The 27,631-nt window shown below is 43.4% G+C and overlaps 1 protein-coding gene across 43 annotated transcripts in view; it reads left to right on the forward strand.

The window, feature by feature from the left end:
- ATE1 (arginyltransferase 1) overlaps positions 1–27,631 on the forward strand; it is a 183,020-nt gene that overhangs the window by 113,321 nt on the left and 42,068 nt on the right. For 3 of the 43 annotated variants that reach the window (XM_070057117.2, XM_051824256.3, XM_089313916.1), the window contains exon 11: positions 17,028–17,600. The exons of 37 other annotated variants lie outside the window; for them this stretch is intronic. In XM_070057117.2, the coding sequence (XP_069913218.1) occupies positions 17,028–17,075 (48 nt within the window). In that variant the 3' untranslated portion in view covers positions 17,076–17,600. Of the gene's footprint in view, positions 1–688; positions 2,787–11,881; positions 12,443–17,027; positions 18,554–27,631 lie in introns of those variants that run through there. 3 more of the 43 variants (XM_089313908.1, XM_089313917.1, XM_089313930.1) reach the window with 3 other exon arrangements.

Here is a 27,631-nt window from a genome sequence, read left to right on the forward strand (position 1 = left end):
AATAAAAGATCTCTCTTCTGAAGTTTCTGTTGAGACAGTTTGGCAGGGACGATGAGAAATACCTGAAGCAGTATGAACACAGATGATGTCCTTTGCCATTCCTGTTGTTTTCCCTCCTCAGCTTGCTTTCTCCTAGGTGTCTGCACTGAGGTCTGTGGCTCTGCCCTGATTCCATTGCATTTTTTTTTGAACCCCCGGTCGGGTCATCGAATGCCCCTTCAGATGAGCCTTTTCTGCTGTGCCCTTCCTGGTCTCAAGCAGGAGGACTGTCGGGCAGGTGTGGTTGGAGAGCTGCACGTCCTGGTGCATTGGTGGGCCCTGCTGCAGGACACACATCTGTGTCTGAGCCTTCAGGTTCATCTGTCAGCATCCCATTCTGTGACTCCCCCCACCCCCCTGACGCCCATGGCCGACTGAACCGAACTCTGCTGGGAGACTCCACTTCATTACATCTGTATGTCTGTTTTCTTCAGATTTTTTAATGCCAATTTTGCATTTTTGTAATGATACTATTTAGTTAAATATTAATTAAACTGATACAGGTTGTTTTTTAAAATATTGTTTACATTAAAATGTATTTGAATGTGGGGGCCGGCACTGTGGTGCAGTGGGTTAACGCCCTGCCCTGAAGTGCCAGCATCCCATATGGGTGCCGGTTTGAGACCCGGCTGCTCCACTTCCTATCCAGCTCTCTGCTATGGCCTGGGAGAGCAGTAGAAGATGGCCCAAGTCCTTGGGCCCCTGCACCCACATGGGAGACCCAGAAGAAGCTCCTGGCTCCTGGCTTCGGATCGGCGCAGCTCCGGCTGTTGCAGACAACTGGAGAGTGAACCATTGGATGGAAGACCTCTCTCTCTCTCTCTCTCTCTCTCTCTCTCTCTCTCTCTCTCTTCCTCTCCTCTCTGTAACTCTTTCAAATAAATAAATAAATCTTTAAATAGAATGAATTTGAATGCTTTGGGAAGACTCAAAAGTTGAGTTATAAAATAGTTATTGCTGGATTCATTGTAGATTGTCGCTCCCCCTCTTCGTGGAGGAACGACACAGGACCCTGCGCTGTTCTTTCTGTCTGCTCGGCCCTCCCCGGGTTTGCTGCTGGTTCTTCCCAGGTTGGCTACTATCCCTTCCACCTCCGTGGAAGGGCAGTTCCCCCTGGCCGCATTCCCCACTTCCGCAGGGGAGCGGCACACTGCCGGCCGGCTTTCTCGGGGACTGCACGGGTTCCCTTAGATGTTCCCCATAGATGTTCCTGGTGCATGCCGTCTCTCTCCTCCTTTATAGTCCTCCTCCGCCAATCCCAACTCGGCTGCCCACACGCCGAGTACGCTGCTCTCCAATCAGGAGCAAGTCCTACAGTTAATTGGTTGAACTGGAGGCAGCTGTGCGGAAGCTGTTTACTTCTCTCCCAGCGCCATATTGTGGGAGAGCAGATGCATAGAATAAGTCTTAATTCGAGTAACTTAGTCTAGTCCGGATTGCTCCCCACAGATCCCCCTTTCTTTTTATTTTTTGGCGTTGATACGCGCCTGTCTTCGGTGTCCCGCGGCACACACTCTGCTCTACTTGCTAGAGTTGCCACAGGCTCTTACAAGTCCTATCCATCAGGCAAACCGAATCCGGGTCCTCTCTTCGCCATGTTGTGAGGAGGTTTTTAGGCGCTGATGCGTGCCTGTGTTCGGTGCCCTGCAGCGCATGCTCTGCTCTGCCTGCAGGGGACTTACAAGACCTATCAGGCAAACCGAATCCAAGCCTTCTCATTGCCTTATTGTGGGGGAGACTTATTAGTGTTGGTTCGTGCCTATCTTCGGTGACCTGCAGCTCATACTCTGGTCGAGCTGCTTGCTGGCGCTTACCGCCTTAATCAGGCAGACCGAATCCAAGCCTTCTAATTGCGGTATTGTGGGGAAGCCTTACTGATGTTAATTCGTGCCTGTCTTCGGTGACCTGCGGCGCATAAGCTGCTAGCCGCCCAGGTGCTCATCGCCTCACTAATCGGGCAGACCGAATCCAAGCCTTCTAATTGCCATGTTGAAGGGAGGCCTTTCTATTTCTCTATTTCTCTATCTCCGGGCATTCCTATTTCTCCCATTCCACTTCTATCTTCCAGCATTCCTATTTCTCTCACTTTACTTCTAAAACTTCTGTTTCTCTTATCCCCGCAGCTTCCCGCTGCCCGCCCCGAGGCTACTTCTCGGCGGCTTCCCAGCTGAGCTGCTTCAGCCCGCGCCTCTTTCATCTGCGCAGCTTCCCGGCTTTGCGCGGCTTGGCTTCGCGCGCGGTCTCCACGCCCTTCGCGTCTGCACCACGGCCTCGCGCCAGCGTTCCCTATCTATTCACGCCCCGTGCTCTCTCTGCACGCGGCGGCTTCCGCGAGTAACACAGCGTAGCTTACGTGTCCGCCACTAGCATTCAATCTAAGTTCCCCGGGCTAGCCTGGCGAATTCAACCCAGCGTACGTCTCCGCCCCACGGTTTGGCTTCCCGTCCTTTGCTCCCCGGGCTAATCAGACGGATCCCAACCTGGCTCACGTTTCAGCTTCTGGTTTCAACTTTTCGCCCCCCATTCCCGGGCTAACTTGAGAATCCCAAAGTGGCTTTCGTTTCAGCCTCGGCCTGCCCCCCGCGGCTTCAATTTCCCTAACATTTTTCTCTACCCGGTATGTTTCCCCAAGCTCTCCTCCAACGACATTCCTCCCTCATTTCTCCTGGCCTCTCCCCACAGTCCGCGTCCGAATCTGTTTGTTCTAGCTTTCACTTTCGCTTTCGACCTTAGAGATTTCTCCCAGCTTCCCCCCGTAGTCCGTATCCGAATCTATGCCTAGGCTTTCAATAGCTTCTTCCGGCACCCTTTTCGTCCGGCTTTTCCCTAGGCTGTTTGCTAGTCTCTCTCTCCGGTATTTTCCCTAGGCTGTTTGCTAGTCTCTCTCTCCGATATTTTCCCAATTCTTCCCGTTTCTTCCCTCCTAAGTTTCATATCCGTCCTAGGTTTCCTATCCGAGCTAGGTTTCCTATCCGAGCTAGGTTTCCTATCCGAGTCACGGCACCATTATGTCGCTCCCCCTCTTCGTGGAGGAACGACACAGGACCCTGCGCTGTTCTTTCTGTCTGCTCGGCCCTCCCCGGGTTTGCTGCTGGTTCTTCCCGGGTTGGCTACTATCCCTTCCACCTCTGTGGAAGGGCAGTTCCCCCTGGCCGCATTCCCCACTTCCGCAGGGGAGCGGCACACCGCCGGCCGGCTTTCTCGGGGACTGCACGGGTTCCCTTAGATGTTCCCCATAGATGTTCCTGGTGCATGCCGTCTCTCTCCTCCTTTATAGTCCTCCTCCGCCAATCCCAACTCGGCTGCCCACACGCCGAGTACGCTGCTCTCCAATCAGGAGCAAGTCCTACAGTTAATTGGTTGAACTGGAGGCAGCTGTGCGGAAGCTGTTTACTTCTCTCCCAGCGCCATATTGTGGGAGAGCAGATGCATAGAATAAGTCTTAATTCGAGTAACTTAGTCTAGTCCGGATTGCTCCCCACAGTAGATGAGATAATTAAAAGAGTTTTGGGTAAAAAAAAAACCATAAAAATCTGAAAAGATTGTGTACTTTCCTAAGTAAGTTCTCAGTGCACTTAAGTGAAGAGTCAGTGATGCAGTCTTCAGAGAAACAGGACTGGTGTGAAAGCAGAGATCAGCCAGTAAAGGGGTGGTTGCGCTGTCACTGGAAGTGTGCAGGATAACTGCCTCCCGTGCGCATCCTGTAGTGGACACTCTATTAACGCAGCACTGCTGGTCTGTGTGCTTCAGGAAGACGGCTGTTGCTGACAGTTATTTGGCAGCATTTGGTTAAGATGCTCAAGCGCACTGCGGTTAAATAGGTCTAGCAAGAACAGACTGCCAAAGAGCTGCAACCCTTCGTCTATCTTTGTGTGATGGTGGGATCTCAACAGTTACTTGAAAATGGCTTTGTGCTTGGGCACTTTCTCGGTTCCCACTTCCGGTTAAATCACAAGCCATGTTAATCTGTTTCCAGTACTCCTAGATCTTGCGGTCTTGCCGTCATGCCGGATTCTGTGCTGTGTTCCTATAGGAGAATTGTAACCTGCTTTTACTCTCTGCTTACCTGGATTGCATTTACGCTCCTCTAAATGACTTGCTTGGGTTGATAGGTGTTGATATGCAGTTTCATACCTGGCAACAGCTGTTAAAAAACACTAGTTTACATATTTAATTTGGGAAACATTTTGGGCAATATATAGATATCTTTAAATTAGCAATAATGGGAGGGGTTTTTAAAAGCCCACCCCCATTTTTTTGTGTGTGTTACTAGTTATTTAATGAGCTCCTCCTCTGAAATCAGAACACCAGTTTATTAGGGTAAATTCCATTCATTAGAGCAAAAACAGATCACAGGTAGCCCTGGAGCTGAGGCACAGCCTTGATTTTCAGTAATATTTGCGAATCCACAGCTTTCAGATCAACCTTGTACTGCTCTGTTATCTCATATTTCTCCTTCTCCGTCTCTGTGTCGATTTATTTATTAATTTGAAAGGCAGAGTCACAGAGAGAGAGAGAGAGAGAGAAGTCTTCATCTGCTGACTTCTGCGCCAGATGGCTGCAATGGCGGGAGCTTCCTCTGGTCTCCCACCAAAAGCCTTTTCCTTGAGGCATGCTGTAGAAGTGTGGAACCCGTAAATACCGTAAGATAAACAGACCATGGCTCCCATTGTCTTCTGAACATGGCAGGGTCTCTCTCTGGCAGTCACACTCCTTTACGGTGGAGGCTGGCACACTGTCTCTGAGAAGGGCCAGGTAGGGAACACTTCAGACTCTGCGGCCTAGTGGTTTGCCATCGGAGCAAAGCTGCCAGGGACGGTGTGTACACCAGTAGGCATGGCTGGGATTTCAGTGACACTTAGTTTACGAGGAATTTTAATGTTTTATAATTTTCATGTCAAAATATTATTGTTTTGTTTCCCACCATTAAAAAAAATGTAAAAGCCATTAGGTGTTGGACCATAAGTAAGCAGCAGGTAAACTTGACCCAAGGGCCACGGTTAGTCAGTATTGGGATTCCAGGGGCTCTTGCTGCCATTTTGTCCCAGTATTGGTGATGTTGAGGTTGCCCGTTTGGTACAGTGCTATCTTCCAGATTCTCCCCTGGAGAGAGAGCTGCTTTTGCCATTTCCGAAAGTAAGTCAACCGGGGGTTGTATTTTAAGACCAGATATCTTGTTCCCCACAACCCAGTGGTAGACTCTTTTATAGTTTCTTCTGAATACAGGTTTTCATTTTTTTGAAAGTCAGGGAGAGACAGAGATCTCTCTCATCTGCTGGTTCTCTCCCGAAATTCCTGCAGTAGCTAGGACTGGGCTGGACTGAAGCCAGGAGCCATGAACTCCTCCCAGTCTCTCTAGTGGCAGGGATGCACCACTTAACCCCTCAGCTACTGCCTCGCAGGGTGCACATTGACAGTAAACTGGGACTGGAAGTGCAGTGTGGGATGCCGGTGTCCTGGTCAGTGTCTCATCCTCTGCACCAAATATCTGCCCTGTACATTAGAATGTCTAAAACATTCTCTGCAGTTCCAGTTATTTTTGAATGACCAAAATGTAAAGATTTATGCATTCTCTTAATGAAAAGCTGTTGAAAGTTGAACTTTCCATGTAAATTTACATTTTAAGTTGCCATTTACCAGAAGAATGCCCTGGTTCCCAGAGGTGGAAGGACAGAATCCACATTTTGATTTCAGGCCTTATGATATGTGCAGCCTTGGTATGCGTCAAGGTCTTTATATATAAAATGGGATAAAACTCCCCGCTGCTTTATCATTGTAGAGATCAGTGAGGTAACACGTGTAGGGCAGTTAGTGTGGGACATGGCTCATAGCCACCACTCAAATCTAAACTAAAAATTAGTTCAAGTAATAGAAAAAACATTTGTTTTTATTCATATTTAATGCTCTCAATATATTTAATTCACTTCAGTTTTATAGGCCTTCAGTTAAGGGTAGGTATTTTGCTAAGTGCTTTGTAAAGTGCCTGTGGAATTCTGTCCTGTGTGAGTCTTTGCAGCCCTGGTGTGAGTACTTCATGCTGTTAACATGGAAGGAAGGCGTTCAGACGCACACAGATCACACTGCCTGCTCCACACGACCCAACGCCGTAGTATAAACTTGGTTTGTTTAGTGATTTTCAACTTCATTGCTCACAAGCGCACAGCAAACTCTGAGGATAGTTGAAATTCCTCTAATAAATAGTCTCTGTGAAGATAAAAAGTCACAGCAGGCGTGGAGCTATCATTAAACTACCTGGGTTGTGTTAGAAGCACTCAGGAGACGACTTAAACTGACTCCCACTGGCCAAATGGTGGACAGCTTGAGCGTCAGAAAGCATTCCTGCAGCACACACATTAAGTATCTTCAGGCCTGTGAGCTCACACCGACGCACAGCAAGTGTTGCCGGAGTGTGAGCCGGGTCCCACACTGTGCTCCTTAGATGCCGCCTTCTAAACACACGCGGCACCCAGACCTCTGTGCCAAAACCATAAGCATCTTGCTGACTAATACCATGATTTCAGACTCTCTTATCATAGTAACTTGTCAAAATTTTACTTTCCCACATCTGGAAGTTGTAGATTTCAGCTTCAATTTTATTTATACTATTTCCAAAAAATCTGATGTGATAAACTGATAATTTTGCTCTTTTGATTTTTCCAAACTCTTGTTAGATGGAGAGGTGGTGATTGGCTTCTTAAAATTTTAGGAAAATGCATTTTTTTCAGTGTAAAGTCCAAGATTTGTACTGTTCTGGAAGAATGTTATTTTAATTATGTAGCCACTGGATATACTCTTCATATACATGTTTTAGAGTTCTTTTTTATTTATGTAAAGGGAGAAAATTTTATATATATATATATATTTTTAATTTGACAGAGTTATAGATAGTGAGAGAAAGGTCTTCCTTTTGTTGGTTCACCCCCAAAATGGCCGCTACAGCTGGCGCTGCGCCGATCCGAAGCCAGGAGCCAGGTGCTTCTTCCTGGTCTCCTACATGGGTGCAGGGACCCAAGCAGTTGGGCCATCCTCCACTGCCCTCCCGGGCCACAGCAGAGTGCTGACTGGAAGAGGGGCAACCAGGAATAGAACCCGGTGCCCGTATGGGATGCCGGCACCGCAGGCAGAGCATTAACCTAGTGAGCCACTACGCCGGCCCCAATATATTTCATATATACAATTTTAAGAGCATGACACTGCCTGCCTTACACTCCCACACTGCCCCGTCGTTCTTTTTGTTTTTTCTTTTAATTTTTGCAATGACATGCTTTAGTGTTCTTTATAATCACAAGCTTAACCCTACATTAAGTACAGAATTAAACAAGTAATAAGTAGAAAAACTACTGTTGCTCCAGAGTATAGACACTGCTGTAAATAATAGTCAAATTTCAAAATGTCAGGTTCATTCACATGCATTAATTTTTTGTACTCTGTATATTAGTTACCATACATCAGGGAAAACATGTTATTTGTCATTTTGAGACTGGCTTATTTGACCAAGCATAATGCCCTCTAGTTGCATTCATTTTTTTTTTTAACAAGACAGGATTTTGTTCTTTTTTATGGCTGAGTAGTATTCCATAGGTGTATGCCACATTTTTTTTTATCCTGTCATCAGTTGATGGACATCTGGCTTGATTCCATATCTTGGCTCTTACGAGTTAAGGTGCTGTGAACATGAGGGTACAGAGAACTGTTTCATATGCTGATTTCATTTCCTTTGGGAATGTCCCAAAAGTGGACTGGCTGGGTCATACAGTAGATCTATTTTCAGATTTCTGAGAAATCTCCATACAGTCTTCTGTAATGATTGTACTAGTTTATATTCCTACCAGCAGTGTGTTAGTACACCTTTCTCCCCCATATCCTCACCAGCATTTGTTACTCTTTGATTTTTGAGTAGTAGCCATTGTAACTGGGGTGTGATGAAACCCATTGTGGGTTTTTTTTAAGATGCATTTATTTATTTGAAAGGCAGAGTTACAGAGGTCTTCCATCTGCTGGTTCTCTCTCCAAGTGGCAGCAATGGCCAGAGCTGTGCCGAACCAAAGCCAGGAGTCAGGAGCTTCCTCTGGGTCTCCCACGCAGGTGCAGGGACTCAAGCACATGGGCCGTCTTCCACTGCTTTCCCAGGCCACAGCAGGGAGCTGAATCGGAAGAGGAGCAGCTGGGACTCATGGAACTGGTGCCCATGTGGGATGCCGACACCGCAGGTGGCGGCTTTACCTGCTGTGCCACAGCACTGGCCCCCGTAATGTGGTTTTTATTTGCATTTCCCTAATGGCTAGTGATCCTGAGCAGCTTCCCTGTGTCTGTTGGCCATTTTTATTTTTCCTTTGAAAGATGCCTGCTCGTTTCTTTAGCCCATTTCATGACTGGATTGCATGTTCTGTTGAGTTTCTTGAGCTCCTTATTATATCCTGGATATTAATCCTATAACATATATAATTTGCAAATATTTTCCCCCATTCTATTGGTTGCCTCTTTGCTTTATTGAGTGTTTTCTTTGTTGAATGGACAGTTTTTAACTTGATGTAATCCTGTTTGTCTGTTTTTGCCTTTATTGCCTGGGTTTCTGGAGTGAACTTTCAAAATGTATGTCAAGGGACCGTGACTGTGGCAAAGTGGGTTAATCCCATATGGGCACCAACTTGAGTTCCGGCTGCTCCACTTCCTATCCAACTCCCTGGTAATGGGCCACCTGTATCTCTTAAAGAATTTTTTAAAAAAATATTTATTTATTTACTTGAGAGAGAGAGAGATCTTCCATCTGTTGGTTCAGTCCCCAGGGCTGGGCCAGACCAAGGCCTAGAACATGGAACTCCATCCTGTTATCCTGCATGGGTGGCATAGGCCCAAGGACTTCAGCTGTCATCCGCTGCCTTCTCAGGTACATTAACTGGAAGCGGATTGAAAGAGCAGCAGGGACCAGAAACAGTGCTCCAGTATGGGATGCTGACATCATAAGCAACCGCTTAACCCGTAGGTAGTTCTGCAGTGAGCTAGTCAGTGGACAGAATTATGTCATTTACCAAGACATTGATGACTACTGTGATCTTGAGAATGCTGTAACTCTAAATTTTGTTTATGCTAATGATGTGATTGATTGAGTTTGGGTGAATGTGATGTTTTCAGAGGGTGTCTTAGAAGGAATAAAGAAGTGAGGTTTCTCTAATTATCCAAGATTCTTTGGTGTTTATAAAAAAGCATGTTTCACAATAATTTAATTGAAATTCTGTGAATTGGACTTGATTTGCTCACTCTGTGAGTGGCTATGTTTAAAAGTCATCATGTTCCGCATAGTTAAAATAATTTTAGAAAGGGCAGAAATAATGGTAGAAACCTTGTGAACTTGCTGAAACGTAGACGCCCGGAAAAGCTGTTGCATTAACTTTCTAACCAAGTCCTTCCTGCAGAAATGCATACAATGCTGATGATATCCAAGGGGATCAGATGTAAATTCTAGAACCCCTACTTCTACACAGTTGAGGGAGGAAAGGTTATCCTTAACCTTTAAGCAGTTAAGTCATTGGTGATGAATTTCCCATCAGGCATGAAAAAGAGAGTGATTACTGTGGCTCACACCCCTGAGGTAAATTGGAGGTTACAGGAACTTTTCATGTCCCTCAGGGGTGTGAGTAAGCAGACCTTCACCATTAAAGTTTTCAGGCACTGAAACATGGTTACTGTTTTCGTATTCTGGAAAAAATAGTAACTCCATTTGGAGATATGGTTGGTTAGAGACAACTGCCGATTATCGGAGCCTTGTATTTGTTGGGAATTGTTTTTCAGCATTTGTTTGACTCAGCATATCAGTTTTTTTTTTTTTTTTTTTTGACAGGCAGAGTTAGACAGTGAGAGAGAGAGAGACAGAGAGAAAGGTCTTCCTTTTCCGTTGGTTCACCCCCCAAATGGCTGCTACGGCCGGTGCGCTGCGCCAATCCGAAGCCAGGAGCCAGGTGCTTCCTCCTGGTCTCCCATGGGAGTGCAGGGCCCAAGCACTTGGGCCATCCTCCACTGCACTCCCGGGCCACAGCAGAGAGCTGGCCTGGAAGAGGAGCAACCAGGACAGAATCCGGTGCCCCAACTAGTACTAGAACCTGGGGTGCCGGTGCCACAGGCGGAGGATTAGCCTAGTGAGCTGTGGCGCCGGCCGAGCATATAAATTTTTAAAAATATATTACAAAATAAAACCTGTTTCTAAGGGACCAGATGCAAAATTAATAGGCAGATCTTCTCAAATAGGAAGATAGGACATTGCTGACACAACTTAGGTGTTCATACTTACATTTGGTTTTATCTTGGGAGTTTTCACAGAAAAAGGATGTTAAAATTGGTGTTCGCATCTTTTCTTTGCCTGTACTTAGTCTTGATCAAGTCATTTAACTTTCCTGTTTCTCCCTTCTTCCTTTTCAGAAATGTTAAAATGAACCTGGATACTAACCAGGAGGGTTTGAGGCTTTTCTAGTTTTAAGACTCTATCATTTTCTTAACCAAAAGTTGGATTCAATTCATTTCTTTTAAAGATTTTATTTATTTGACAGGTAGAGTTACAGACTGAGGGAGAGACAGATAGAAAGGTCTTCCATCCATTGGTTCACTTCCCAAATGGCCACAGTGGCAGAAGCTGGGCCAACCTGAAGCCAGGAGCTGGGAACTTCTTCTGGATCCCACACACGGATGCATGGGCCCAAGCAGTTGGGCCATCTTCTACTGTTTTTGTAGGCCATAGCAGAGAGCTGGGTGGATCAGGACATGAACCGCTGTCCATATGGGATGCCGGAACTGCAGGTGGAGGCTTAGTGTACTACTCCACAGTGTCGACCCCATTTCAATTCAGTCAATTGTCATTAAGTAGTTGTTAAGAACTCAGTCCTTACAAGTAATTCAACGTAGGTACATGGAATGCAAAGGAAGGATGTACTCTGAGCTCTCAGGAAACTCCAGGTTGGGATGGGTAGTATTGCAGAAGTAAGATGAATGAGGCATATAACAAACAACCCCAATGGATTTGTTGGGTTCTAGGACAGACTTACTGTGGAAGTCCAGCCTAGAGTCTTCCCCAAGATGCCAGTTTTGCCACCCCTGGATTTTACATTAGATTTCCCTGTTGTACTGATGAGCTGTCATTTATCATTTGTTTCTGTACAATTATTTCCTTACGCTCCCTGAGGACTCAGGTTGGCAATACTGTTTACCATGGCACACCTAAGACCTTAACAAGGGGCTTGGCAGACAGCAGGCATGTCATAAAGATGCAGCTGATGGCAGGAGTTGACTGCGCATAGCATGATGGACAGGAGCAGTGGGTGTGAGCCAGGCGGAGTCCTAAGAAGGCCGAGGCAGTGTGTAGGTTCTGCTCCAAACACGGAGTCAAGGCTCAGACCACAAGGAAGCCACCCCATGCGGAAGATAGCCTGGGCCTGGCTGCGGGTGTCCCGGGGGTGGGGGTGGGGGTGGGGGTGTGGTGCGTGTATGGGTGGTAAGAAATTGACTGAAAGCAGGTCTTGGGCTGTGCACTCAGGGTATCCCTGGTGTCCCTGAAGGGTAGAGGTCTGCAAGTGATCTGTGTAACTTGTGTGCACTGTGCTGGAGACTGAGGAAGCGCAGGTGAGCATACAGCTAGCATTTAACAGTTGTTGGTCCTGGGAGAAGCTCCTGGCTTTGGATCGCCCCAGCTCCGGCTGTTGCGGCCATTTGGGGAGTGAACCAGCGCATGGGAGATTCTCTGCCTCTGCCTCTGCCTCTCTGTAACTCTGCCTTTCAGATAAAATAAATAAATATTCTTTTAAACATTAGTGAATTTGTGATGATATTTTAACTTGTGTAACTTCACTTAAAACAGTAGCACATAAAGAAAGGCCTGAGAAACTGGACTTTAAAAAGGGATCGTGCTGCTACAGTGTGGATACTGGAAAGCCGGTAAAAGAGGCTCTTCATAAGGAATTCACCATCAGTTCTGTGGTAGCAGCAGGAAGACGGATTCGAGGAGAGAACTCGGAAACGGCCCCTGTGAGGATGGCCCCCACCACAACACTGAGAACCAGTGACTCTAAGTGCCTTTTTCTAAGCAGTAGCCTGAAAAGACAAGTAAATGACTAAAGTGACTGATTCTTCCTGCCAGCATGGTGAATGCCAGATTTATGACTGCACACATACATGAATATTCTTACGTTTCTGATTTTACATTTTCTCTTTCTGTTTACATTGTTTTCTTTGTCTTCATATTCCATTCTGTTTCTTTTAGTTTTGTTTTATCCTCTTCAACTTATGACCCTTCAGTTTGAAATTGAATTTGGGCTGTAAGTTGACTCCCTGAATCTTTTCTTCACAAGCCTTCTTTGTATTTTCTAGAAGAAAAAAGATTAACTGGGGTTTCCAAAATAAACGCAAAGATTGTGATTAAAACTGAATTAGAATCTTTATTCTCTAGTATTTGCTAGTAGTAAAATAAATAGCTCAGTCTTAAAGGAGGTTTAATTTAAGTCCTGGAACCTTTGGATTTTAATTAAAGAAACACAGAATACCATCACTTTCTGTTTGTCGGTGGAAAAAATATGTATTTTTAAATTTTCAAAGCTTAGCCGGCGGCACATGGAGTGCATATGTTGGCATTCAGAATTTGGGGAACACAAATGGATTCAGATGTTTAGGCCCTTTGTCTCGGCTCACCTCGCCAGCTGAGCGTGGCACAGTCCAAATAGAGTTTTTGAAAACACAGCAGCTAGAGTTACTTCTAAAGCACTCTCTTGGGGACTGATAAGTCAATCTCTGTTTATGTAATGAAATCAGGGAGCAAGGGGTCTGCCGTAGTGCTTTGCGGATGGGATTCCATTGGTGTTGTTTTTCAGGGAGAAGACTGGATTTAATAAGCCCTTCTCCTTGCCCGCTCTCTCCGGGGCTGCAGCCACTCTCACGGGTGATTTTGAACTGTTTTTGTTTATATGGTGTTAGAGCTTCCCTTTAAGCAATCAGTTTTAGTAAAACCAGTGGGCTTATTGTGGAAAACGGGATGCTGACACTGACGTTACCTGCCGACAGACTTGGATAGCTAGTTAATCTTTTCTGTTCAGTGCTACTGGTGTTCTCTCTCTCTCTCTCTCTCTCTCTCTCTGTGTGTGTGTGTGTATTTTTGGTGTACTTAAATTTTAATTTAACTTGAGTTTTCAAAACAAACTCTGCTGGTTTAGCCTCTTCTCAAAATACTCTTGCAATCCTCCCTATTATACAAAATATTTATAAAGTATTCTAAAGAGTGAAATCTCATAAAGGCCTTGGTTCAGGACCAGAGTTCAAAGGAAAGTCCGTTTGGTTTTGATTTGAAAACTGTAAAAACAAAATACTCTCAAAATGGCAGGGTGTGAATTGGTGACTTCAATTTTATTGCAATCTGCCAAGCCCATCCCCACATGTTTCCAATTAAAAGCCAGGAATGCTAACTTGGATGAATATCATATGAAAGCATTTTTTTTCTCTGATTTTTTTTCTGAGACAACAAACTCTCAAATCTCTTAACTTTAATTAAAGAAATAACTTCTTGCTCACATGTTGTTTAAACTTATACACAGAAAAGCACAAAATTCAAAGGGATTGTAACATCCAGAAAGCATTCATCCATGTCAGGTTTGCAAACATGTAGACCCAAACACGTGGGGGTGTACAAGTGTCTTCTTACGAGGGCCCAAAGAAGAAGAAAGATTTTTAAAAGATTTTGTGGTCTTTTGGAAATTAAAATAATTTACTTCTGGATTTATTATATTCAGAGTGGGTCTTTTGACCCTGTAAGTTTGTTTTAAAAGGGGTGGTTAGTAGTTTCAGTGTTCTCTGCAGGGTTATTATTATTATGGGGACTTTTCCATTATAATGTATATAATATGTTGGGTTTTTAAAACATCTCTGATCAGTTGTACATTTAGTTATAAGAAAGAATTCTGTGGAAATCTAGAAAGATGTAATAAGACAAAAGAAAGTATAATGAAAAATAGTTCAAAAACCATAGGCTTCATAATTTCTGCAGATTAAAGCCAGGTTATAGATGGATCCATCCATGTACTTGAAAGCTGCTTGGAATATGTCAGTCTGAATTAAGAGGAAAGATATTGGTAATAAATTTGAATTTATGAAATTGGCATTTGTTCAGAGAGGAGATGGAGTCTCTTTACAGCTGACCTAACACTAGCGTTTTACGTGTAAAGCTAAAGATAGATGTGTGTTTGAAACTTGCCCAAACCGTAGACGCAGGACCACATACTAGCTGCAGAAATGAACCAGTTGTTTCTCATTTCATCTCCTACTTGGTGACGTTTTGATGGACAGTGCATTTGGGAGCTCAGGAGGGAGTCCGCTGTACAGGGCTTGGATCTGTGTTTGCGGTTGGCGAGTACCTAATTTTTTTTTTTTTTCTAAACGTGATTCCACTCGCCTTTAAGACACGCAGTAGAAAGGCCCTCTCACTGCTCCGGAGGAATCTGATTGCTTCCTCTTTGTGCCCAGTCTCCTCTTTTCCCTCTCCCCACACACAGCAGACCGTGAGCACGTGGCAGGTTTATCTCCCCTTCTTGAGCAGAGTCCTCTAGATCTGAGTGATGAGTTTTGTTTAAAAAAAGAAAAAAGATTTATTTATGTTCTTGAAAGGCAGAGTTAGAGAAACAGAAACCTTCCATTTGCTGGTTCACTCCCCAGATGGCAGCAACAGCTAGGACTGGGCCAGGCTGAAGCAGGTGCTGTCCTCCACTTCTTTCCCAGATGCCTTAGCAGGGAGCTGGATAGGAAGTAGAGCTCATATGGGGTATGAGAGTTGCAGGTGGTGGCTTAACCCACTACACCACAGTGCTGACCTCTGGAGTGTTGATTCTAAGATTTTAGAAGTTACCTTAAACTTCAGATAATTGTGAATATTTGTAGATATTGGTGTGGAATGAGAATGGAATTAAGAGTCTAGTTCGGGGGCTGGCACTGTGGTGTAGCAGGTAAAGCTGCCGCCTTCAGTGCCAACATACCACATGGACGCCAGTTTGAGTCCCGGCTGTTCCACTTCTAATCCAATTCTCTGCTATGGCTTGGGAAAGCAGTACTAGATGGTCCAAGTCCCTTGGCCCCTACACTCTAGTGGGAAGACCCAGAGGAGGCTCCTGGCTCCTGGCTTCAGATCATTGCAACTCCGACTCTTGCATCCAGCTGGGGAGTGAACCAGCAGATGGAAGACCTCTCTCTCTCTCCCTGTCTCTCCTTCTTTCTCTCTTTCAAATAAATAACTCTTAAAAAAAAAAAAAGTCTAGTTTGCAGTTCCTCACTGCTATTGTATCATCTTGTTCTGCCTGCAATAGAAATTACATAGGTTTTCATGACCTTAAATTGTCAGGAGACATAGGTGGTGACACGGAGTGGTTATGAGTCTACCATGTTCTTGACAAACACAGAGGAAATCTTCATTCTCATCATTGTTAACCGCCAACCAACGAAGAGGCCCTTCCGCGAGTCGCATGTCCCTTGTTTGTTCCTTCCCTCCTTCCCTCCTTCCCTCCCTCCTTCCCTCCCTCCTTTCTTTGAAAGACAGACTTACAAAGAGAGGTCGAGACAGAGAGAGAGGTTTCATCTGCTGGTTGACTCCCTAGGTGGCAGCAATGGCCGAAGCTGTGCCGATCTGAAGCCAGGAGCTTCTTACGGGTCTCCCACGTGGGTCCAGGGGCCCAAGGACTTGGGTCATCCTCTGCTGCTTTCCTAGGCCATAGCAGAGAGCTGGATCGGAAGAGGAGCAGCTGGGGATAGAACTGGCACCCATATGGGATGTCAGCACTGCAGGCTGGGGCTTTAACCCACTGCGCCACAGTGCCGGCCCCTCCCCTGTTTCTTAAGCAGTAAGAAAAGCTGTGCTTCCTGTTAGACAAGAAGTATACAGCAGTGACAGAAGTATTTTTAGCTTTGAGGGAAAAAACTAAATTGACAGGAGGCAGTGGTTTCTAACCTTCTTGAGTTTGAAAATCTTTTTAATTTCTGTAATTCTTACATACATTTTCATGATAATATGCTTGGTGACAGTTCTCTGAATTTCCAGAGGTTGAGAACTATTCTTACACTGTACTTGGATGGTGGTGCTGCATCACAAGCGGGGAAGTGAGAAGACAGTGACTGACGCATGCACTGTGTGTAGAGAGGGCAGGCAGAAGTGGTGTTGGTGAGGTGTACCGGATCCATGGCTCACTCTTCTAACAGTTACTTTTGCAAGTTTTGGTACACAAAATTGGTGACCATATCAGACTAGAATCTCTGAACTTGCATCCTAACAGCAGTTCCCTAGAGATGGAAATAAACAAGAGAATGAACGTGAATGTTGGAAAGTGATAAGCCGGGTAGATGTGCCTGGGAGAGCAGCAAAAATCTGTCTTGTCTTTTTTTTTAAAGACTGACTTAATTTGAAAGGCAGAGTGACTGGTGGGGTGGGTAGTGGTGGGGAAGAGACAGAGAGATCTTCTATCTGCTGGTTCGCTCCCCAAATGGCCGAAACAGCAAAGGGTGGGCCAGATAGAAGCCAGGAGCATGGAACTCCATCCGGGTCTTACATGTGGGTCTTCTGCTGCTTTCCCAGGTGCATTAGCAGGGAGCTGGTTCTGAAGTGGTGGAACAGCCAAGATTCAAACCAGCACCCATATGGGATGCTAGCAACACAGGCGGCGGCAGCTGAACCTGTTGCACCACGAGGGTGTCTCCTGAAAATAAAGAGTTCTATCTAGTTGCATCTTAACTGAGAAAAAGTGTCTGTGCTTTCATGAATATTTGTTTAGGTATTTTGTTAAAATTGCGAATCATGAAATCAGATGTTTCCACTTTTATACTCTTGCAGTACCTCTGTTCACCATTATTTAGTATGAGATGATAGTGAGGTGGTGTTAACATCTGGCCCTCAAAATAAATGTTGTCTTTAGGCCAAATTCTGTTATATTTTGTTGAATTAAGATACTTTCCATATACTTTATTTTATGGTTCTTTTATAGGGAAGAAAATTAAATCAATATGATAATACTGTTCAGATTATGGTCTGAAGCGTGCAAGTGAGAAGAATGCCTTTGTTCCTTCCATTGACCAGAGCCCGAGCTGTGTGATCTCTCCTGGAAGATGCAGTCTCTCATAGGACTGGGACAGGAAGTGCGCTTCTCTAAGGGTTTCCCCCAGTGTTCAGATTTAACTTTGGTATTTCCTAGACTTTCATTCTATGACAACCCAGTAAAATTGATTGAAATATGATGTAGCCATTTAATCTCTCTCTCTGGTGGGGGAAAGTGTAGTGTAATTTGAGTTTTACACAGTCTAAGTGGTTTTCATTAAAGACAGATTCATTGAATATTACAGCCATATTGTGAGCAAACATTGACTCTTTGACAGCTCAAGATATTTTCCTTTGTTTTGTTTTCCGTTTTCAAAATAGTTTGTTAACAGTTGCAGAAGTAATAGTTTGGTGAAGTTTTGAATTGTGGGATTTACTGAATTCACTTCACTTTGAGCACTTTGAATAGAGACGCTACCCCGCACCAAAAATGTTTAATTAATAAAGAAAATGAAGCATCGTTCGTGTGTTTCTAGGATTTTTTAGAGTTAGTTTTTGCCATTTCCAGACTTCTCCTCCTGCCCTGCAGTGCCCTCCAAGGAGCCTCCCAGCCCGAGAGGGGCTGGATGCGAGGGGTGTGTGCTACTTGCTGGCTGGGCTTGTGAGGCTCTGCAGAGGAGCCCGGAGCTCCTCTTCTACAACTGTGCTCCCACTGAGAGAACTCCTCAGAGAACCAGAGATAAGCCCTGTCAGACCATGATGTCTTCAAAATGTTGAGTGCTTTAGAAATCTGTGGTGACTTGGATTCCTTCTTACTTACACAAAGCACCCTAGGAAAGAATCTGTTTGTACCTCATTGTTCCAATCTGAATGAATGTACTTAGAGGTTGATTAAATATTTTTTCTTCTTACCAGGGGGAAATATGCCCAAATCCTTAAGTAATTACATTCTTAGTATGAACATTTCTGCTTTTTATTTTTTTTAAAACAGGAGCTAAAAAGGCAGGGTAACTGTGAAACCCCTGTATATTTCATTTGTTTGATGGTGACTTTAAATTGAGCTTTAAGAACTATGTTCACTTAGCTTTCAACCAGCTTAGTTTAGAAAGTATAACGTTTCAAAGTGGTTTATTTCATAAAACTCTGCATTCTTTGATCACTTGGGAAAATATTTGAAGCATTGAAATGAGCTTAGACTTAGGAGAAAAAATGTTTTGACCTAAGCCAAAAATCTGATTTCAGATGAGCAGAAACTACAATGTGTACATTTATGGTCAGTGAAATAAACTAAATATTTAAAGAATTAAAAATCAAATCCCTAACTCACTTATGAATGAGCATGTATTTCCTTTGCCCTCAGTATATTTGTATGTGTACCTTTTGTGCAGCTGTCACTCTCATGGATTGTGAATTATCTGGAAGTATTTTGTTCCCAGGACATGGTGCCTGTCATAGTAAACATTCAGTGAATGTTCATGGACGTCATCGTTGTTCAGGTGGCTGTTGATGTATCTGCATATCTGTATAGAACAAGTTCATAAGAAAGACTGAGACCATTTTCATCTTAAGTTCTCAAAAATTGAGGCGTGAGCCTTTTTCTCCTGAATGTTTGACCTGTGTATGTTAGCTGACAACATTAAATAAGATAATGGTGCCATTTTTTTCAAGATTTATGTAGTTATTTGGAAGAGTTAGAGAAAGGGAGAGAGAAAGGTCTTCCATCTGCTGATGTACTCTCCTGATGGTTGCAGTGGCCAAGGCTGGGCGAGCACGAAGCCAGGAGCTTCATCTTCACTCTCACACCAGTAGCAGGTACCCAAGCAGTTCACCACCTTCTGCTTTCCCAGACCATTAGCAAGGAGCTGGTCATAAGTGGTGTGGCTCGGACATAAACTGGCGCCCATACTTTACTCACTATGCGCCATGCTGGCCCTTTGTTGTTTTAAAGAGTTCTGGAGAGAGGTAGAGACAGAGAGAGGTCTTCCATCAACTGGTTCACTCACCAAATGGCTGCAATGGCTGGAACTGATCCCATCTGAACACAGGAGCCAGGAGTTTCTTCCGGGTCTCCCATGTGGGTTCCAGGGGGCAAGGACTCAGGACATCCTCTGCTGCTTTCCGAGGTGTATTAGCGGGGAGGTGGTTCGGAAGTGGAGCAGCCTGGACTCGGAACAGCACCCATATAGGGTGCCAGTGCTGCAGGCTGGGGTTTTAACCAGCGCCAGAGTGCTGGCCCTCCTTGTTGTGTTTTCAACTTAAGATGATTCATATATTCTTTTTTAAGAGACATTTTTAGAATTCTCTTCATTTGCAGTCTGCCATCACAATAGTCAAGATATGGCATTTCGTTTTTGTTACTATTTCCTTATGGTGATAATATTTTCTACTAATACAGAGTCTTAGGATAATTAAAAAGGGTCAGAAAATTCTACAAATGAGTGTTGAGGGGAGACTAGATCTACCAGATGTCAAAATATATCAAGCTTTAATAGTTCAAACTGAGGCACTGGCAGATGAGTAGACAGAGGTTGGTGTGCCTAGAGAACAGTCCAGAAGGGGGTGTGGATGGGAGTTCAGTGAGTTGTAAAGAGAGACCTACAATCAGTGGGTGGAATGAAGATCGTTCACAAAGCGATGCCGAGGCCACTGAATAAACATCTGAAAGAAATTAGGTGGATCTTTTATACTCTTCCCGAATAAATTCCAGATGGGACATAAATGTAAACGTGAAACTAGGAAAGTATTAGAAAAGACACGAAAGTATGTTTTTATACTCTTAGGGTGGCCTTTTTAATTTTCTTGCAAAAAACCCATTTGCTGTTTTAAAAAATGATAAATTTGTCCATAATTTCCAAGTGACAGAAGCATATGATATTCAAAGTCAGAAGACAAATAACTAAGAAAACACAATATATTTTATAAACAGTTAATTTCCTTAATTTAATTTAATTTTTTTGACAGGCAGAGTGGACAGTGAGAGAGAGAGAGAGACAGAGAGAAAGGTCTTCCTTTTTGCTGTTGGTTCACCCTCCAAAGGCCGCCGTGATCGGCATGCTGTGGCCGGTGCACCGTGCTGATCCGATGGCAGGAGCCAGGTACTTCTCCTGGTCTCCCATGGGGTGCAGGGCCCAAGTACTTGGGCCATCCTCCACTGCACTCCCTGGCCACAGCAGAGAGCTGGCCTGGAAGAGGGGCAACCAGGACAGAATCCGGCGCCCTGACCGGTACTAGAACCCGGTGTGCCGGCGCCGCAAGGCGGAGGATTAGCCTAGTGAGCCACGGCGCCGGAATTTCCTTAATATATAAAGAATTCCTTCAGTGAACAAGAAAATATCAACAAGTTTCAACAAAGGTGGACCAACTTTATAAAAAAGGAAATATAGATTCCTTTAAATGTGAAAAAATATGTAACAGAAGTGAAAACCACAGTGAATTGCCGTTTTTTGGATTTGCAGAGACTTAACTGTCTTGTAAAGGGAAAGTTAATACTTGGATAGTTAATACAATGCTGATAGAAATGTAAAACAGCACAGCCTCTATGAAAAAATATTTGGTATGTCCAAAGTTAAAGCTCTTGTCCAATAATACTAATTCAAAGAATTTACCTAGGATACATCCTCAAATGACTGATGTACAAGAGTGTGTATATTTTATCAAGTGGTTCTACCATTTCAAACCAGCAATATTTAAGGTCTACATAGTCTAAATCTTTGGCAAAACTTGTTCTTTTCCATCTTTTAAAATTTTTGCCCTTCTGTTGGATGCGCACTTTTTACTATTTATGGTTTTAATTTGCATTTCTGTTAACTGATAACCTCAGACATCTTTTAATGTGCTTAGAGGCGTTCATGTATCCATGACAATGTATCCAAGCTGTTTGCCTTTCCTATTTTAAAGTGGGTTACTTGTTTTGTTAAAATTCTTTGTATGTTTTGGATATAAGGCTCTGTTCTAATAACCGTGAATATTCTCTCCTTAACTTTAGCTTTTTTATTTAATTTTCTTAATTTGTTTTAAAAACTGTAATTTTGTTGAATTTCATTTCATCATTTTTTTCCCTTTTATGTTTGTGTTTTTCATGTATAAAAATCTTCAAATATTCCAAAGTCAAGAAAAATTACACCTTTTTGGAAATTCTATATATTTGACTCCTATATTTAGGTTTTTAAAATTCAGATTTTCAAAGTGGCCTTTAGTTGAAAAAGAAAAAAGATTTAGAATCAGTGCTTTAGGCTGCTGTCTGGTTTCCCATACTATTTATTAATAATATTGGCAGCATTATAGCAAGTCATCCCTTTACCCCAATAAAACAATTCTCAATAAGAATGATATTGCTTTTGATAAGACAGATAGCCTGGGAGTATCTACCTTTACTATACATCTGAAATAAATCATTAATTCACTGTTTTTTTTGTTGTTTTTTTTTTTTTTTAGCAATGTTGTTTATTTGTAAAAGTGAAAAAATTTCATGTATTTCATATATACAGATTCAGGAGCATAGTGATACTTCCCACACCACCCTTCCTCCTCTTTTTAATTTTTACAGTGACATACTTTTGGTTTATTTTATAATCATAAGTTTAACCCTCCATTAAGTATAGAATTCAAACAATAGTAAGAAGAAAAACGCTGTTCCACAACAGTAGAAGTAAGGTCTATAAACAACAATCAGTTCTCAAAATGTCAGTTTTGCTCATACACATTACTAAGTTACCACAGGTCAGGGGAACCATATTTTGAACTGTCTTGTTTCACTAAATAAATGTGATGTTTTCCAGTTTCATCCATTTTGTTGCAAAAGACAGGATTTCATTCTTCTTTATGACTAATATTTTAGAGTGTTATATACCACCTTTTGTATATCCAGTCATCAGTTGACGGGTCATCTGTGTTGATTCCATATCTTAGCTATTGTGAATTGAGTTGCAATAAACATAGGGATCCAGATAACTCTTTCAGATGATGGTTTCAGTTCATTTGGGCAAATTCCCAGGAGTGGGATGGCTGGGTCACATGGTAGGTCTGTTGTCACATTTCTAAGGAATCTCCATGCTGTCTTCCACAGTGACTCTACTAGTTTGCATTCCCACTAACAGTGGATTAGGGCACCTTTTCCCCCATATCCTCATCAGCATTTATTTATTTTTTTACTTCTGTATGACAGCCATTGTAACTGGGCTGAGGTGAAATCTGATTGTGGTTTTTATTTGCATTTCCCTGATGGTTAGTTTCAGGCTTGTCCTGTGAGGCCCACTCACTGTTGGGATGGTGAGGCTACGGCGTTCTTCGACCAGAAGCACCAGGGCAAGTTTTGATGAACATGTCCATTCATTAGCAATCAGGTACACGTTTTAAAGGGCAGGCAGAAGGGGTGTAGCTAGCACAGGGTAACACTAATTCTATAGGATGAAGCCAACGCCTCACAGAGTTTGGGAGAATTCCCTCCTTTCAATTGTTTTGAATAGTTTGAAAAGAATTGGAGTTAGTTCTTCTTTAAAAGTTTGGTAGAATTTGGCGGTGAAGCCATCCAGTCCTGGGCTTTTCATTGTTGGGAGGGTTTTATTACTGATTTAGTCTCTGTCTTGATTATTGGTCTGTTTAGGTTTTCAGTGTCTTCATGCCTCAATTTTGGTGGATGGTATGTGTCCATTAATCTATCATTTCTTCTTTGTTTCCTGATTTGATGGCATAGAGCTCTTTGAAGTAATTTCTGATGATTCTTTTTTTATTTTTGTCGTGTCGGTTACATTTCCTTTTTCATCCCTGATTTTATTAATTTGGGTCTTCCCCCTCTTTTTTATTTTTGTTTTTTGGTTAGTTGGGCCAATAGTGTATCAGCTGTGTTTATTTCTTAAAAAAAAAAGAAGAAGAAGAAACCAGCTCTTCATTTCCCTGATCTTTTGTATTTTTTTTTGTTTCAATTTTGTTTATTTCTTCTCTAATTTTAATTATTTATTTCCTCCTACTAATTTTAGGTTTGGTTTGTTGTTTTCTTAGTCCTTGAGATGGATTGATAATTTCTTGATATAGACACTAATTGCTATAAACTTTCCTACTAACTGGCTTTTGCTGTATCCTGTAAGTTTTGATATGTTGTATTGTCATCTTCATTCATTTCCAGAAATCTTTTGATTTCCCTTTTGATTTTCTTCTGTGACTCAGTATTCAAGAAGGATTTCAGTCTCCATGTGTTTTCGCATTTTCTAGAGATTCTTAATTTGTTAATTTCCAGCTTTATTCTTTTGTGATCAGAAAAAGTGCATCATATGATTCAGTTTTTTTAATTTGCTGAGTCTTGCTTTATGGCCTAGCAAATGGCCTATCCTAGAGAAGTTCCACACACTGATGAAAAGAATGTTTATGCTTCAATTGTAGGATGAAATATTCTGTAGATATCAATTATGTCTGTTTGATCCATGGTGTCGATTAGCTCTGTTGTATCTTGATTGATTTTCTGTCTGGTTGATCTGTCCACTGATGAAAGTGAGGTGTTGAAGGTCCCCATTACTACTGTGATGGAGTCTATATCTCCCTTTATACCATTAACATTTGTTTTAGATAGGCAAGTGCGCTGGCATTGAGTACGTATATATTTATTACAGTCACATCTTCCTGTTGATTCATCCCTCAATGATTACATCGTGTCCTTTTTTTTTTCTCTTTTAACAGTTTTGTCTGATATTAGGATGGCTACACCTGCTCATTTTTGCTTTCCAATAGCATGGAATAACTTTTTCCATCCTTTCACTTTCAATTTCTTTGTATCTTTGTTGCTGAGGTATGTTTTTTTGTAGGCAGCAAGTGGATTGATTAAAAATTTATTCAGCCAGCTCTGTCTTTTAATTGGAGAATTTGGGCCATTTACATTCAAAGTTACTATTAAGAAGTAACAACGTGGTCCTACCATTTTCCCATAAATATTGCTATAGTTTGCTTTGGATTTCCTTTGTAATTTTATTAGGTTTTCTGCCTTCACATTCTTTCATAATGATGACTATTGTTCTCTGTGTCTTTGTATAGCACCTCATTAAAGCATCATTTATAAGGCTGAATAAGTGGTTACAAATTCTCTCAATTTCCATTTGATATGAAAGGTCTTTATTGTCACTCCGTTCTCTCCAAGCCTGTAGGATTGCTGCTGAGAAATCAACTGTCAGTCTAATTGGGGGTCCTGTGAAAGTGATCTGGCATTTCTCTCCTGCATGTTCTGGAATGTTTTCTTTATGTTTTACTGTTGAATGTTTGACTGAAGTGGATCATGGTGAAGATCTTTTCTGATTAGGAGTTGTGTGTGCTTCCTGTACTTGGATGTCCCTTTCTTCTCCAGATTAGGGGAGTTTTCTGTCATTATTTCACTGAATAGGTCTTCTTATCCATTCTCTTTCCACACCTTCAGGAACTCCTAAGGCCTGTATGAGGAGTCATTTGAGAGTATCTCATAAATCTCGAACACTGTGTTTAATTTTTCTAATTTCTTCTTCTATTTTTTCTTCAGTCTGACTTGACTTGAACCTCACATACTGTTTCTTCTGCCTCAGCAAGTCTGTTGTTAGGCTTTCTGCTGTATTTTTTATTTGCCATATTCAATTCTTCATTCCTTTTTTGTTTTTAAAGATTTATCGTATTTATTTGAAAGAGTTAGAGAGAGAGGTAGAGACACAGAGAGAGGTCTTCCATCCACTGATTCACTCCCCAGGTGTCCTCAATGGGCAGAGCTGAGCCAGTCTGAATCCAGTTGCCAGGAGCTTCTTTTGGGCCTCCCACGTGGGTGCAGGGACCCAAGGACTTGGGCCATCTTTCACTGCTTTCCCAGGCCACAGCAGAGAGCTGGGTCAGAAGAGGAACAGCCGGGACTAGAACCGGCCCATATGGGATTCCGGCGCTTCAGGCCAGGGTGTTAACCCGCTGCGCCACAGTGCCGGCCCCTGAATTCTTCATTTCTAATATTTCAGTTTGATTTCTCTTCATAATCTTTTATCTCACAGCAAACTTTTTCATCCATGTCATGTGTGAATTTCTTTAACTCATGAATTTGCTTCTCATTGCTTCTGAGTAATCCTATGATCATTCTTTTGAATTCCTTTTCCAGCATTTCATCAATCTCTTTGTCTTCACATTCTAACACTGAAGTGTTGTGTTCCTTTGGGGGAATCATGTTGTCTTCCTTGTTCTTATTTCTTGTATTTCTACATTTATTTTTAGGCATTTGTGGGAACACTTACTGTTTTTTTTCACTGATGGACTTTATCTGTGAATGGTGCCTTTGTGGCTCAGTGGAGTGTCTGCTCCTGGAGTGAATACCCAGAGGTGTGTGCTGGGTGCAGCCAGGGAGCACTGGTCAGTGCTCAAGGGTGGGGTTAGAATGCAGGGTGACTCCCAGGTTGGGCAGGGGAACCTCTGTTGTCAGAAGGGGAAGGGTACGATCATACCTGTTGGAGTAATCACACCCTCACCTCCTCTTCCAGGGTGATCAATGCCTGGGGTTAGCCCACAGCGGGTACAACCCTCACCCACACTGCTGCATGCACTGCACAGCGATCTGTGCAGTCCTCAGTGTGAGCACGGAACTCTGCAGTGAGCACCCCAGGGTCTCAGGGAGCTCCGCGCCGCTGATGCCGACACAGTGATTGCCCAGAGCCCCAGCTACACCCCCTCTCCTAGCCCACAGTCGAGGGGTGCAGAGAATCCCCCTCATCCCTACAAGCCTGCCCCGTCCCCGGAGAGAGCCGAGTCATTCCCCGAGCTGGCTGCGTGTGGGTGCAGACTGGAGCCTGCGTGCTAGGTTGAGAGGGTGGAGCACCCCACCATCCCAAGTGGGTGCCCAGCCCTCATCAAACCTCCCTGCCAGACTCAGTCAGTAGGAAATGCAGATTGTTTTCCTCTGGTAAAATCTCCTGATTGTGTGTGTAAGAGCCGCTGCGGCCTCTACTGCAGTCAAGATGGCACCGTTTTCCCGCCGGTTGCTGGGGCCGATACAGAGGGCTGGAAGAAAAAAATGTGCTTTTCCTTCGCTGGATTGGGTGGGTACCCTGCCCCCTGCTAGGGCTCCAGGCCAGACTGAAGACAGTGTGGTCCACAGGGTTCCCCCTCAGTGGCATGGGCTGCAGCGGTGCTGTCTCCTCCAGCCCCGGCCGTGGGAGTCCTGCGTGGTGTCCTGCCTGCTGCCGTGCACGGCATCCCTGCTCTTCCGGTAGTTTCCACTGCAGGCTTCTCTCCCGCGCTCCCTGGGAATGCTCTTCCTCTGCTGTTCTGCTCTCTGTCCCTGCTCGAGTCAGCACGTCTTTCCCTGTTCAGCCAGCGTGGAATCTGCTCTTGACTGGTTCTTGTGTTAAGGAATCCTGTAGTCGATTTTAATACTAGATTAGTTTGCAGGCCCCCTGGGACTTTCCCTTTTCACTGCTGACGTGCAGGTGGTAAGGCATCAGCAGTGAACAGTCCAGAAAAACTGAGTTCCAGTCTTCATCCCGTCACCCGCTCCTGGTGGAATGTAGGACCACATTCAGTCCGCAAGCCTCTCAGTTCATCCAGAATGAAGCTTGAAACTTGGTCTGAGGCCCTATCCCACACCTCCCATCTTACGCTTCCATCGCCGCAGAGCCCCATTGTTTCCTGTGCTCAGCGTCGGCCAAGGCCAGCTCTGTGACTTCACTTACAGTATTCCCACTCCCCTTCCTCCTGCCCTAGATTTAATCCATTCAGTCTCTTAAGTCCCTGATAGATCTCCTTCTCCGCCTCTCAGCAGGAAGTGCTTTTGCTCATTTTTTGTTTGTATTCCGTTTCCCCTGTCTGTGGTGGTCACTTGCTATCTGTGTGGAGCTGCTTGGAGTGACTTACTGAGCAGGCTTGTCCTTGGGCCTCTGATGGGAGGCAGTGTGCCCCAAAGCAGTGGTCTCGGTAATGGATCTTGGCACTAGTAATGTTTTCCAGACTATGTTATGACTCATTTGCTATCTGTGAAAATAGCTTTGGTAGTTTGAGAGCATCATTTTTTAAAAATTGAAATAAAGTAGAAAAGAACATAACACGTGTAAGCACTTGTAAAAGATGCATTTCCAGGAGGTTTTACATTTGCGCACACATTCACTGCGTGGTAATACAGAAAGTACTTTTTAGTGTGGGTCCCAGTAAAAGTGCTTAAAAACATTGCACCAGATTTTATCTTGTATAATTTTTTAATTTTAAATTTTAGAGGTAGGATATTTGGAATTTTAATTAAACTCAGAGCATAACTTGCTTTCACCTAATTTGTTCCATCCTATTAATTATATGCCACGTTATTTATAAACGAAGGATTCTTTTCATCAGTATCTATTGTATAGCTTTTGTTCTACTACTAAATCTGTTGTTTTAGATTTGGGTGTATAATTGGGCTAGAAATACAAGTATAGAAATCATTTTTCTAAAATAACAATTTTTGAAGAAAATCAAAGGATCATCATGGATGTGTCTCTGAAAATTTTCTTATGTGTCTAAAATTTCTCTGTTGTATACTTATCAGTATTGGTATACTGGGAAGATAGTACTTTTAAGTACGTTAGACTGGAATAAATATTG

The sequence above is a fragment of the Oryctolagus cuniculus genome, chromosome 15, assembly GCF_051225735.1.
Source record: "Oryctolagus cuniculus isolate XC-2025 breed Fujian yellow rabbit chromosome 15, ASM5122573v1, whole genome shotgun sequence".
Taxonomy (NCBI): domain Eukaryota; kingdom Metazoa; phylum Chordata; class Mammalia; order Lagomorpha; family Leporidae; genus Oryctolagus; species Oryctolagus cuniculus.